Source organism: Theropithecus gelada, chromosome 15 (genome assembly GCF_003255815.1).
Source record: "Theropithecus gelada isolate Dixy chromosome 15, Tgel_1.0, whole genome shotgun sequence".
Classification (NCBI taxonomy): domain Eukaryota; kingdom Metazoa; phylum Chordata; class Mammalia; order Primates; family Cercopithecidae; genus Theropithecus; species Theropithecus gelada.
In genome coordinates, this window is record NC_037683.1 from 85814278 (window position 1) to 85828780 (window position 14503).

The window sequence follows — 14503 nt, forward strand, 5'->3', positions numbered from 1 at the left end:
AAATTTTAAAACGGTTTTAATCCCAATGGTGCCTATTGAATACTTCAGAAATAAAGTACCATACCTGAAAATGCTTCTAATATCTCGTATCACTTGAACAAGTTCAGGGATGGCAAAGAAAAAAAAATTTACAGTATAGCCATGCAAAGTAACATTTTCTAATTTCCCCCTTTAGGATTCCAACTATGGCTTAAAAACCCAATGAACAAGTGAAGTTTCCCTCTGTACATGGCTTTTATTATTTACATAATACAATATAGCATCAATGCTGAATAGCATGATTATGTGCAATACATAAATATGAACTATCTGTACACATCTGCAGGTCTAACTCAGAACTAAGGTACATAAAATTGAAAGCAAAACTGAATGCTTTAAGAATAAAAGTAAAAACTAGGACTGAACACTGCAATAAATCAGAAGTAGTGCCTCGTGTACATACTTAACTATTTACAGATGAAAACAGGCATTACCACAACACTAACTATACTCATTTATATATAAAAAACACAAGTTTCATACATCACAAAAAACCTTCCATTATAACACAGAAGTGATATTACCAGACAAGCATCAGTGAAGTATACTGCCTTTTCTAGTTGTTATTGTACAATGCTGTAGATAATGCAGCCCATGCAATACACCCAAGAACACTAGAGTCCTACACCCAAGTACAATATGATAAAGCAGCCCTCTGCAAGTGGTGCTGGATACCACTAAGAAGTCTACTGCAGCCATGTTGGTTATGATTTTCCATGCAGAAGGGTACAGTTACATTAAGAACTGAAGTCTTTTAAAAAGCTTTAAACATTCTTTCTTGAACCAAAACATTCGACAAAAGATGCACATGAAAAATGAACTATTCAGATACCTTTGCAACTTAAAATTCAGATGCATGTTATTCAATAGAGCTGCTGTATGTGAAAACCAAACGTAGAGCTTAAATTTCTTCTTGTAAACAAATTAATTCTAGTGCAGTTCTGTGCTACACATTTTTAGCAATGAGTAATGCAGACATCTTCTGGTGCAGGCCAGCACAATAAGCTTCAAAGATTATCTCAAGACCCTGTTGTTGGCTTGATGGTTTTACTTATAACCAGTTTCGATGTTTACCTTTCACAGAATGTCTTATTTGACAGCTTTAGATGACCAATTTAACCAGGCTTATATATGGCGCCAAACTGGTTTCACGGGAAGGAAGGTCTGATCCTCTTTATGAGCATTTCTTCCTGCTTCCAAGGAACATGTTGTAAAATTAAAGAGGGTGGAGTTTAACTATGGTAGAAGTAGACTGCCAGTCCTTTTCTGGTGTACCATTTTAAAAAAATACAGGCACATAACACTAGCCAAAGATTATACCTTGATTACATTCCCAAAAGGCAGATATGCTGCAAACATGCAGATTTCATTTATTTTGTTTGGCACATGGGAACTATATTTTGTTCCTATTATCTGTGTGTTTCACTTTGCTGTGCAGATTTTCATCCAATTTTTTTCAGGGGAGGGCATATACATTTGTAGGGCTGTATCTATCCAATTCTGCCTGTAACAAACACCCAAACATCCTAAAATATCAATTATAAGACAGACAAGTGTAAAGTAAAACTCTGGAGAACATCAAAGAAAAATGGCCATGCATCTGCTCTTTAATGTTTTCCTACGATATATTAAAATAAAAACAAAGTTTCAGTCTCTTCACAAGAAGTAATTTATATTCTCTGAATTTTTTCAGCCACAACAACTGGATTCTCTTTTCTGATTTTTGCTGCAGCTTCTGCTTTGTAGTCATATGGACAGTTGTGCTTGTCAGAGTAACGGTGAAGTCCACAAAACAAATTTCCACACCGGCAGTCAAACCCTGTACAAATGAAGAAGTAGAGTCACTTGAGAACTTGAGCCAATTAAAAGAAAAAAAGTCAGATTTTCATTGCTTTGTAACATAAAAGACAGTGAACTCCTTTCTTCCACTTCCTGGTGATAAGACACAGTCAACTCCTGAAAAGAGTCTATCATGTTAACCTGGAAAGGGAACTTCTAACTTCCTCTGACACGGTGAGAAATTCAAATAACTATGTTCAGTCTTTCCTTGCAAGGGCAATAGGGAAGTGTTTGGTAAGCCAAACCACGTGGAGAAAACAAAATGGGCTACCTGCCAGCTAATTTCTACCAGGTGTTCTCCCTCTATCAACTCCTGTAGATGCAAAATAGGATAAAATTTACACAGGCTCTGGAGTTAGACTAACTTGGATTCAAAACACAGTCCTACCATATCTTAAGTTATGTTTCCTCAAGTGGAAACAACCATCAAGGTCTGAGATTTAAAGGAGACAAGAAAAAAAGCACCTAGAACATTCTCTGCATAGCTCAAAGTAGGTGGCACTTACTGTTAGTTCAGTAACATTTTCCCTAGGTATACAAAAACTTATCAATCTAATAAAATAAAATAAGAGAGCCTGAGTTAATAGTTTCATATGATTAGGAGGCAAATGGAAGCAAAATCCAACTTCTTTCCACCCCAATACCACCTTCCCCACCTTTCCTAGACTACAGCTAGTCAGGCGTGTGTGTCTGTGTGCGCGCGCGCGTAAGACCAACCACTCTTAGGGAGTGACCAAAAGCTCCTTGTTAACTGCAGGAAGCAAAACATACATTGTCTTTTGTTTTGTAATACCTGTAAGACCAACTTTCTTTCTGCACATGAAACATCTGTTTTTCTTTGGTTTGGGCAATTCAGGAGCTTTTTCTTCACTCTGAGAAGTACTGGGCTGAGAAACTGATGGACTGGGTTGAGTGACAACTGAAAAGGACAAAAACACAAAATTTGTCAAGCATTCACTGGCTAACATTTAAGTCAAAAAAGGAAGTATGTAAGAGAACCAGGAAGCTTCTTGATAAAAATGTTTAGAAGCCTTCCTTGAAAATACAAACTTTAAGGCCCAGTGCGGTGGCTCACGCCTGTAATCCCAGTACTTTGGGAGGCCGAGGCAGGCGGATCACGAGGTCAGAAGATCGAGACCATCCTGGCTAACATGGTGAAACCCTGTCTCTACTAAATATACAAAAAATTAGCTGGGCAAGGTGGCGGGAGCCTGTGGTCCCAGCTACTCGGGAGGCTGAGGCAGGAGAATGGAGTGGACCCGGGAGGCAGAGCTTGCAGTGAGCTGAGATCGCGCCACTGCACTCCAGCCTGGGCAACAGAGCCAGACTCCGTCTCAAAAAAAAAAAAAAAGAAAATACAAACTTTAAACAAAATTTTCCATTTTAACACTAGAACGTCTTTCAAATCTGAGAAATTCCTGCCAATCACTATGCTACTTGCTTCTCTAATTTTATACAATGATGGTTTCACTCAAGAAATTCCTTTAAAACACTTGTAACAGCCAAAATCCTAATTGTTTTTAAAAAGCTAGGAGATGTTAATCATATGCTCAGTTTTTCCACGTTACAATTTCCTAAATGCAAACTTTTCAATCAGGGAAGTTCAAATTCATTACATCTCAGTAAATAAGAGTAGCCAACAACTTTGAGGCAGTTGGCTATAAATCATTTTGATTTTATGCTTACAGAAAAAGAAAAAAAAAAAAAAAACTCCTGTAGATGTAAACAGCAAATTTTGACAAATAAAACCCAAACCATTCATCCCTAAACATCAGATCCAAAAATTCCAAAACAATATCATTTTACCATTTTCACGGTGCACTAAACGTTATAGGAAGACTTGAAAGATTTTTTTTAAAGCTTGCTTTTTAAAAAAAGATCGGCAAACAGTCTTTAGAAACCACTCAAGAAGTTCTGATTTTAAACTATTAAGGATTCCATAGGCAGAACAAGAATCTTATCTAAAACGGGCATCCACTTTGGACAGAGATAGCTTCTACAAAGAGTCCCACCGTTCCTCCACCTAAAAAGGCTTTAAGTTTCAGGGCACACATGGCATCAGTAAAATTTCTCACAATGAACAAAAAATAGCAGATTACTATACTAAAGCCCACACTGCCACTAGTTCTTTAAACAAAATACCCAAATTTACATCTACTTACATATAATTCAACTACACCCCAAATTCTATGAACTCAGGTTTTAATATTAATCCAAATGGTAACAATAGCAAATTTATATATGTAATACTGAAATTACTGCCCAAATAGGCCAGCACCAATACTATTAGCATATAGATAAGCTCCTACAGCAAGCTAGTTCAATGGCAATTTTCTCTAAAACTCTGCCCAAATTTATAATTCAATTGCATTAGCAATGCATCTACTGGGAGAATTAGCCTAATATTAGACTAAATGAACAATATTCCAGCTACTGCTACTGTGACAACGTTAAAGTTTTTCATGAGGATAAAGAATAATCTATGGGAATAGTTGTATGGGGTAGAGGGAAGGTGTCAGCCATTTCTTTGGCCACACCTGAAAAATGAACTGTGGCTCCCGAAACAAAGGAAGGGGGAAGAAGAAAATGATACAGAAAAGGCAAATAGCAGTGAACCACGGAATGCCTACTAAGTAATAAATGCAGACTAGCTCTAACCCAAGACTATTCTTCCAAGGTCAGAGTAATTTTGTATTTAAAAAACAAAAACAAAAAAACCCAAACAAAGGCATCATGGGCACACTAATGTGGTCAGCTTTTTAAGGATGGAGCTCATTTCAGAATGCCAAATATAGTTTCACCTGCCAAACTTCAGAATTTGGCCTTAACTTTGTAAGATTAACACAATAAACAAACTTGACTGCTGTTAGCAAAAGCCAGCCTCCAAAGCAGATTGTATAACCACTGACAATTTTTTCACAACAGAAGTTTCATATTGCATTTAATCAGCACTCTGCCAAAAAAGAACAAATTGATCAAAAAAGCTATGTGCATTACATAAAGTACAGAAATCTTTGTTCTAGAGCCTAGTACAGGTAATTCAAGTCAGTCTTCTTGCACCATTAGGGCTCTTCTGGTTATGCTATATAAGCAAAGTTTCCAAAGTCACCACATCTCATGAAAACCAAAATGCCTTTCCATACTGACTTTTAAACTCCCACAAAATATATGACAGGAATATTGCACTTCAAATAAGTTTTAATGTTCAAGTATGTTGTTTTACTTAAAAGTTTTCTACAACATTGACAATATCAAAACTAAACAGTTACTACTTTTAATTATAAAATTATTCTTTATGACCTTGAAATTTAACTTCATCAATTTTTTAACACATCCAATCTCCAGATTACAGACTTTGCCCATTATGTACATGAGAATAGTGTAGGGGATGAGCAGAGAAGAAACTGACAATAAATATGACTATTTTACACTTCAAGATACTTTTAAAGATAGTAGTTTTTTGCTTGGCCTGGATTTTATAAGCTCTCCCTCCTCTTTGGTCCTTCAATGGGAAGGAAAGAATGCACTATCAGATTCAGAACTGAACGAGTATTAAATGACATACCTGGCTCTGACACCTCTGTTTTCGGGGTAGTTATTTTGTCCTCTCTTGAAATGCTCATTTCTGTCATTTGCTGAGTTACAGGCAAGGCAGCCACAGGCACATTTCTATTTGAGTTCAAGCAAACAATTTTTAAAGCTGTTAAGGGTACTTCTTGAGACAATGATTAAGTTGTCAGTTCAACTTTAAATTATATAATATTTCCAAAATGAGTAAATGGAGCTAGATAACCTAAAATTTAAAAAAAAAGATACTGGATGCCCAGCATAAACGCTTGAGAAAAAAGTTTGATAAATGGCTCATCAACTCGAGGCTGCATTTTGTATAGGTTACTATATTCTACAACCCACTAGGGATTTTTAGCTGTGCCTGTAACTTGTTTAAGGGCAAAAGAGCAGCTCTGCCAAAACACCTTGTTTAGCCCAATAAAATAGTCTACAGTCTCACTTGACAATCCCTAAACCTCAATTAACAAAGAAATAAAAAAGCACAGCATTTCCAACACAATATCCTTGAGGGGGTTAGGGAGTAGGTTGTAATATACATCTTTACTCAATGACTTAAGAGTCATGTATTAAAAGACATGAAATCCTCAATTAAGCAACAATGCAAAGCCAAGGGCATCTGATATATTAACATCCTTATTACTGGACTCGTACAGACACATCTTGGTTTCCTCTTTGTAATACCATAAAGACTCTGAAATGTTCAATCTTACCTTGATTTTTCAGATGTGCTGCCAGCAGCACCTTCACAGTTGTTTAAGCTAGTGTCTGCTCTCTGTACAGATGCAGAATCTGAGGTAGGACTGTTGGAACCACTAGCTGTCCCTATTTAAAAAAAGGATTTGTAAGGAACAAATGAACACTACAAAAACTCATTTAGAATCAAGACGTAGTAAGTAACAAATACTTGCATTTAATTAGGTTAGTGATATAAGCATTCACTGTGCTGTAATCCTACACTTGAGTGTCCAAACAAAAAAATATTAAAAAGTCAATCCAATGAACACAAGTGTGAAACAAAATAATCTCAAAAAAGAAAACTGAAAAGCTAGAAGATGCTTGTAGATAGTCATTTATTCCTGATCAGTCATGTCAAGCACGTGGGCTGTTGCTTGAATTTCAAGCTCTTGTCAGGTGTTCTCTCCATGGGCTTTCAGCATTCTCAGCCCCAATTCTTGGTTCTATATTTTCTGTCCACCAGTTCTTGAAATACGTTTTTCCTTGGAAATAACTTACCCATTGGGCTCATTCTGCCACTATTCTGCTGCCTCTGAAGATGTTCTTTGTAGCAAACTGAACACATTCCATTTGTCCTAGGATTTCCATAAAAGCCACATCCTGTGCTACACAGCATGGGCCCCGGGGTCTGGTTAGTCTCCTGAGCCATATTTTTCTGCTATAGATGAAACAAAATTTCAGAAATTAGCATTATCACCAAAATATAGTCTAATATAATCATCATTATACCGCTGTAATTTCTACACAAGTTTTAATAAAAGTCCAAATTCTGTTAATCATTAAAAAGGGTGGGCAGAGATAATTATCAATATTTTGTGGCCTTTATAAAAGGCAAACTGTTTTAGCACCCTCCTCAAAAAAAAACCCAAAAAGAAATTTTATCAATTATTAGGATATTTTCACCTATCACTATTCTTGGTTTCAATTTATGAAAAGGTCTACTAGCTCTCAGGGTTATGTTTTAATCAATTTGGGAAATTGGTACCTTTAAGTTACTTTTGACTCTGCTGCACTACAGGCAGACTATTTCAAATGCTTTTACTTAATTGGCTAATCACAATTAATCACTGACTCTTGATATTTATAGGTGGTTCTTTGAACTGGATGAATAAAGCTTTCTTAAAACTAGCACCTGTATATATCATTGGGCTTCATCAGTAATTTGACAATTCTGCTGAGGCAGAGCATCCATACTTTTTAAATGCTGAAACATGTTTATATAAGGCTGAAAAGAGAACTCGTAGCTCTTCCTGCTACCTTGGCACCAACAAGAAAGCTCTTTAAAAATTTAGAGTCAGCTGGTTTATGAAACTCCTTTTATGTTCTCCATCTGAGGTTTGAGAGTATGTTAAAGCCAGTGCCTAGGAACCTGCAATGCACAAATTATGAACCAGATTTCTCAGCCAAAGGCACTATTATTTTTAACAAGTGCTTGTCTTCCTCATACCAGAAAATAATAATCATTCCAAGCTCAAATTCAATATAATAAGTCAATATATATACATAACCTTTAGTAATGGTTAATATTCAATGCTGGGTTACCAAAAAGCTTTACATAGCAAGCATTTGTTTGCAAGCAAGGGTTTGCTTTTCTAAACGTCTTCTTAAACGCTGTGCTAAATTATTAATAAGTTTTCCACTGGATGAGAAAATATATATTCAAGAAAAATTATTTTAAAATAAAGTTGTGGAGGGTTTTCATGTCATCTTAAATATGTATAAGCTTATGTACAAAAAACATGAGAGAATTTGCCTAAAGGAAAATTTGTGTGCTGTAACTTGTCACAGTCATTTTTTCCAACTACTACATACTAGAATACACTTTATAGTGAGTTATTAAAAAATGATGTTTTAACAAGTATTAACTACCAAAATTAGAAGATGGGAGAAGGGGACTAACCGATTTGGACCTGGCCAGAACCCTGGTAATTATTCCCCAAATCATTTTATCGTCCCTTTTGTAAGCAAAAGGGCACCATACAAATATTAAGACTATCTACAGCTTGTACAGTGTGACCAAGATCCACAACTTATTTTGAATAATAGTATTAATTTAGTTGAAACTGTCTCTTTAAATATTAACTGGAATTTAGCTGACTCATTTTGGAGCAGGGTAGTGTAAACATTTCAACATCACTTAGGAAGTTTATTAATAAACACTTTCAGCTGGGTTTTTAAATGCTAAGTATAATGAGAGCAAAAAAATGCTTTCAAATGATAAATACGTATATATTTGCATGCCTACCATCACAAAACTGTTAAATTTTGCCCTATGCATGAAAGTTGGGTATTTCCTAAAACCAGTTTAAGTGCTAGCCCACATTTTCTACACTAAGGTCCAGTGTCATCTGACATTGGCTTTAAAAGCAAACTGGCTTAAGTTTAAGGCCAAGTGATCAACCTGCATAAGTAATTTTAGTTACTCTGATTCTTAAAATCTTTGTTTTAGATAAATAAAATGGAGGCTACTCCATCTAAAAAAAGATTTCACACTTTGAGATAACAAAGTATTCCAACTTTCCTTCAGAGAACATGTCTACTTTCATTCCATTATAAATAACCTTCAACTGCGAGACACACAAGAAGCACCAGAACATGAGTCTTCTACATGGGTTCCCATCTTTTATATTTTTTCCCCTAGAAACCCAGCTTTTAAATGCCATCACATGTGCACAGCTTGCTTTAATATTTCTCAGAAGCTTAGATCACATGGGAGGGCGCTTCAGCCTGTCACAAGGCTGCAATGTGACAAGCTGAGCTGGATGGAGGCTCTCACATAAAGCCTAGTCAACAGGGGCCTCTGAAATCAGCTTCTATTTATATCTCAAAGCCTGCCAACTCCTACACAACCCCAAGAACTAAGGATGCAGCGTTCATATATCTAACATAAGAAAACAAAAAAAAAGGCTGCTAGTTTTTTCCTAATGTAGGAAAAACTACAGAACAATCTTAATCTAGAAGATGAAAGCATAATCACTCAAAGCTAAAATGGTCAAGGTTGTTTATAAAAAACTAAGCACAGTGGAGACAGCGTAAAAAAGAATCCTCATTTAGTGAGGATTTAGGGGATGAAGTGGGGGATGTGTGTTCCCAGTAGGTATTGCATTTCCCTTCCTGTAAATATTTTAGAAAAAAATACCATTACTATTTATTGATTTTAAAGTAATTAGAAACTTGAGCATGCACGTGTCAGCTCTGTCAGGTAGAGCTAGAATGCACATTTTATAAAGTTTATGGCTTCCTCTAACTTACAGCTTAAAAAAAAAATCTGAGTAACTGAACAATTCTCCAATTCCAATTCTGAACAAAGAGCTTTTACACCTATGGAATATAGTTCTTCCAGGCGCACATGATGTGATGACATGGCATGAATTCCCACTCACCTGGGAACTGAGACCTGAGTTCAAGTCTCTAGTCTGCCACTAAGCCAGTGACCTTGGGCAAGTCCTTACTTTCCAGATTTCAGTTCCCTCTTTGCCAAATGGAGTAGGATTGACTTTTAAAGGCTCCTTTTCAGGGCCTGGGAGATAGAAAACAGGAGAGAACTACAACAAATCCTTAATTTTTTTAGGGGGGCGTGGGGAAACATTTTAAGAAAAAACTTTGAAGATAAAATTGCAATATTTTCACCAATTGAGTTCTGAAAGCCTACTTTTTAAAAAAATCCTAAAAATAAGGAGTAAAATACAGTCGTTTACGGTTAGGTATCTAAATCCCAGATTTAAGAACGAGGATGTGTGACCTATGTGTTCCTTTATCTTAATAATCTCCTTAGATGAAATCCTTATGTGACATTCAATCAATAAAGATAACCCGACCCTTCCTCGAAAACATAGCTCCACGGAGTGCGTGGAAAGCGAGCAAAAAATTTCACGTTCATCAGCCTAAATGCACCAAACAAAGGAGAAGGTGCTCCACTTCCTCCATGAAAACGGATCTCAGGGTAGACACCCCGCGACGTCGAGAAACCCAAAAGACGACGCCGGAGAACCCCCGGCCCCATGTTCCAACGGGTTTTGGAACAAGTTCGGGTCCCACTGATCCCCCATCCCCCTCCAAGCAAAGGCCTCACTCAGTAAAGCCCAGCAGGGCCCTCTCCGAAAAACCACTGAGTCATGCAGAACAACAGCTCAGCAGGCCCGGCCGGCCTTTCGCCTGCAGGCCCCACGCCGATCCCCGACCCCGAAGGGCTCCTCTGAGGGGAGAGCTGGGGGGGCTACAGCGGCCAGGGGGCGCGGCCGCCGCCTCGGCCTCTTTGTTTCTCTGGGTCGTGGTGCCCACGCCGGGCGCCGCCGCCGCCAAGGGCGGCCGGGCGGAAGGCGAGCGGCCTAGATGCCGGCCCCGCAGAGGCGGCACGCCGGGCATTGTTTCCCGACCGTGCTGTGGAGCGAGCCAGGGACGCCAGGAGCCAGGCCTCGGGCCACGATGACAGAATGACGCCTCCGTCTTTGTGCTTCCTGGGCTGGCGGGCGGGTTCCCCTCCCCCGGACGCCGCCATCCGCGGCCTGCTCCGGCTTCGCCGTTGGCCCGCGGCGCCCTGGTCCCTTCACTCCCGCCCCCGGCCCGGCAACGAGCAGCCCGGCTCCCGCCCCCAACCCCGTATCACTCACCCTGCGGGGGCCCAAATAAGCAAGCCGGGTTCACGCGCGAAGCCGGCACGATGAGGCCGGGCCGAGGCCTCCGGGAAGGCTGAGCCGGGCGCCCTGGTGACGCCGCCGCGGGACGGGAGCGGGTCGGAGCCGCAGGCGGAGGTGGCGCCGCCGCCGCCGCGGGGTCTTCCTTTGTTCCTGCAGCAGCGCCGAGCGTGGCCGGGACACGCCGGAGCTCGGGAAGTGGGAGGAGGGAAGCGAGGGGGGGGCCGAGGAGGAGGCGGAGGGACGACCGGACGCCGCAGCCGCTAACGCTGCTCAAGGCGCTCGCCCGTTGTCGTCTCACGCCTCCACAGGCCGCAGGTTGGGCGGACGAGGAGGGCGAGTGGAGCGCGCGCCGCGAGGCCTGGGGCCGTAAGGGCCCGCTGATGGCACTCTAAGCCGCTCCTGCCACCGCCGGGGAAGCTGCGCGGCTCCCGGGAGCGAGCAAGCCCGCGTACGAGATGCACACAGCTCCGCGTCCCGGCCGACTAACGCACTCGCCGCCCGGCGCCCGGGCAGTGAGGGAAAAGAGGGGGAGGGGGCGGGACCCGTGCGTCAGCGAAAACCCCGACGGCGGCGGCGGCGGGGAGCGCGGTGACGTCGCGGGTCCGAGGCCACGCCCCCGGCGCCCTGTCAGTAGGTCCGGGAGGCGGGGCCGAGCCGGGTTGCTGTGCCTTCTCGTGGAGCCCAGCCACTGGCCTGGCGGTCGGCCCCTAGGGTGGAGCTGGAAAGAGCGAGTCCTGTGGAGGATGTGTTTCTATTTTTAACCCAATTGTCCGCCCTCAGGCTCACTCCTTCGGATTTTCTCATTCAAGCCCGTTTTTCGCCATCCTAGTTCTCACGCTTTGTCTCCAGCCGTGGGCGGACATTCCCTCCCCCAAGAATTGTAAGGATTCACCCGCAGAAAAGGAAAAGAACTGCCTTGTGGCTTCGAGGTCTTTTCTGTTTATGAAACCTCCTCACTCCCGACACCCATTTTCAGCTCCGAAGTCCAGCCCGTGCGTGGCCCTGACGCGGCTGGCGGCGTGCGTTGGCTCGCCCAAGGTCACGAGGGGTTGTGCGGTGTGAGGAAACTCGCGGCCGCCCAGGGCTGCCAATGCCCCGGCGGCGCTGTTCTGAACAAACTGTTTTGGCCAGCCTGTAAAATCCCTGGAAATTGACGATTCCAGCAAAGCGTAGTGAACTGGGAAAGCACCAAATGTTCTACTCAAATGCCGCGAAGGGACAAAACAAGCTAGATCTAAGGCCCAGATCAAGCGGGAGGAGTAGGCTTGCGGGAGGAAGTTCAAGGGGGGCAGGTACTAGGCGGGGAGTTCAGGCACGAGGCACAGGTTCCCCATGGGTGAAAGGATGACTTACTCGAAACAGTGGGAGCCTTTTCAGAGCACAAACAAAAAATATTTTCAGCTGACCGCTCCAAGTGACTTTCAGTTCAACTCAAAATAACAAAATCACTAGGTTGGAAAGGACTTCTGAAATTTTCTAGTAAACTACGGTCTGACGAATACATACAAATGACGTTTAGGGCTTATATTAGCCACATATAGAATGGAGAAGAGATCCCTTCAGTGTTTCTCAAAGTCGGTAAACAGAAAAAATTCACCTGGGGTGATTAAATATTCCTACGCCTCTCCACTGGATATGGTTTTGGCTGGTCTGGGGTGGGGGTGGGGGGTGGGGGGAGTCCTACTGCGCTTCAGGTAATCCTTATTTGTAATCTGTAATGGGGGAATGCTGTACTGATAGCTTGAGCCAACACTTCCAAATCAAACAGTTCTCTGCCACAGTAAGCAAAGTACCTGGAGCATAACAACCTTTTATTTTGTTTTGAACAAATTTTGGTTTATTACTGTGATCAATGTATTAGAGATTTAAGTAGTTTGGGTCACTGGTCCCACGACCATTAAAATTTATTTCCTTAAATTAGATAAATTGGTAAAACAACAAAAACAACAACAACAAAGCAGCTACCATTTACAGGCCATTTTCAGTGCCAACTATTTTCCATTTAGGGTCTCATTTTATCCTCACAGTAATTCACTGAGATAGGTACTATTATCACGTCCCTTTCTACAGATAAAGGAACAATGACTAAAGAGGCTTGCCCAGGGCACTGAAGGGCAGGGAGGCAATGGAGGTGATTATTATTGAGAACAAAAATAACTTAATTTTTTTTTTTGCCCTCTAGAACTGGAGTTATAATGAGTGAAACAAGATAATTCCTGAAGAAGCATACTTTAAAAAAAAAGTCTAAGGGTAATGAGGCAAACTCATTATTGAATAGTGTATTCCATAATATTATGTCACCTTCTGATAATTCATCTTCTCTATCACCCATTTATAATTTTATCTGAGACTATTTCAACCAAGAATGTTGCAGGTATTGTACCTAAACATACCAAGATTCCTTTTTAGCAGTTATTTTCTAGTGGTTCTCAAAGTGTGGTCTCCAGACCAGCTGCAGCAGCAGCACCTGGGAACTTACTAGAAATACAAATTCTCAGGCCCCAGCACCAAACCTGTGGAGTCACAAACTGGGGGTTAGCACAGCCATCTGTGGCTCAATAAGTCCTCTAGGTGATTCTGATGCGTACACAAGTTTGGAAACCATTGACTTAACCCTACCATGGCGTCAGGTGACCCCTCTTTTTTTTCAGATGGCTCACACCACATGAAAGGGAAAGGTTTAAAAAAAAAAAGAAATCTTCTCATATTACTAGTGTAACAGATTAAGGGATGTACTTCTAAGAAGGTTTTTGTTTTATTTTTGTTTTCTTACATTTTAAATTTTCACTTGGAGTCCAAAGACAAACTGAATTGTTAAACACGGAACATATAATAGAATGCTTCTAATATGACATGCCAAAGGGCTTTACTCTATAGTCATTAGGGAAGGTCAACTTTGGCTTGAAACCAACCTCTGTAAAAAAGATAATGAGCGCTGGGCGTGGTAGCTCACACCTGTAATCCCAACACTTTGGGAGGCCCCGGGGTGGGGTGGGGGTGAGGGGAGCGGGTGTTGAGGTCAAGAGGTCGAGACTGTCCTGACCAATATGGTAAAACCCTGTCTCTACTAAAAAATATACAAAAATTAGCTGGGCATGTTGGTGCGCCCCTATAGTCCCAGCTACTCGGGAGGCTGAGGCAGGAGAATCACTTGAACCCAGGAGACAGTTGCAGTGAGCAGAGATCACGCCACTGCACTCCAGCCTGTTGACAAAATGAGATTCTGTCTCAAAAAAAAAAAAAGAAAGAAAAGAAAAGATAATGAGCAAAGTTGGTTGTGTTCAAAATGTGATATTGGTTAGGCGTGGTGGCTCACGCCTGTAATCCCAGCACTTTGGGAGGCGGAGGCAGACAGAACACCCGAGGTCAGGAGTTGGCGACCAACCTGACCAACATGACCAAACCCTGTCTCTACTAAAAATACAACAATTAGCCCGGCAGTTGGCAGGTGCCTGTAATCCCAGCTACTAGGGAGACTGAGGCAGGAGAATCACTTGAGCTGGGGAGATGGAGGTTGAAGTGAGCTGAGATTGCGCCACTGCACTCCAGCCTGGGGTAACAGAGCGAGACTCTGTCTCAAAAAACAAAAGGCCGGGCACAGTGGCTCAAGCCTGTAATCCCAGCACTTTGGGAGGCCGGAGTAGGCGGATTACGAGGTGAGGGGATCCAGACCATCCTGGCTA

The 14503-nt window shown here is 41.6% G+C and overlaps 1 protein-coding gene across 7 annotated transcripts; it reads right to left on the reverse strand.

Moving 5' to 3' along the window:
* Window positions 1-215: 215 nt before the first annotated feature.
* On the reverse strand, window positions 216-11560 carry ZFAND5 (zinc finger AN1-type containing 5). 7 transcript variants are annotated; one of them, XM_025358850.1, is made up of 7 exons: window positions 10794-11560; window positions 9567-9703; window positions 6682-6841; window positions 6159-6270; window positions 5444-5547; window positions 2672-2797; window positions 216-1858 (listed from the first exon to the last, which is right to left on the reverse strand). In XM_025358850.1, exons 3-7 carry the CDS (start codon window positions 6830-6832, stop codon window positions 1710-1712), a joined length of 642 nt encoding a protein of 213 aa, XP_025214635.1. In that variant the 5' UTR covers window positions 6833-6841; window positions 9567-9703; window positions 10794-11560; the 3' UTR covers window positions 216-1709. The 7 variants fall into 7 exon arrangements, with proteins under 7 accessions (XP_025214635.1, XP_025214637.1, XP_025214634.1 ...); XM_025358852.1 differs by lacking the exon at window positions 10794-11560 and adding an exon at window positions 10560-10720; XM_025358849.1 differs by lacking the exon at window positions 9567-9703.
* Between the last annotated feature and the right edge of the window lie 2943 nt (window positions 11561-14503).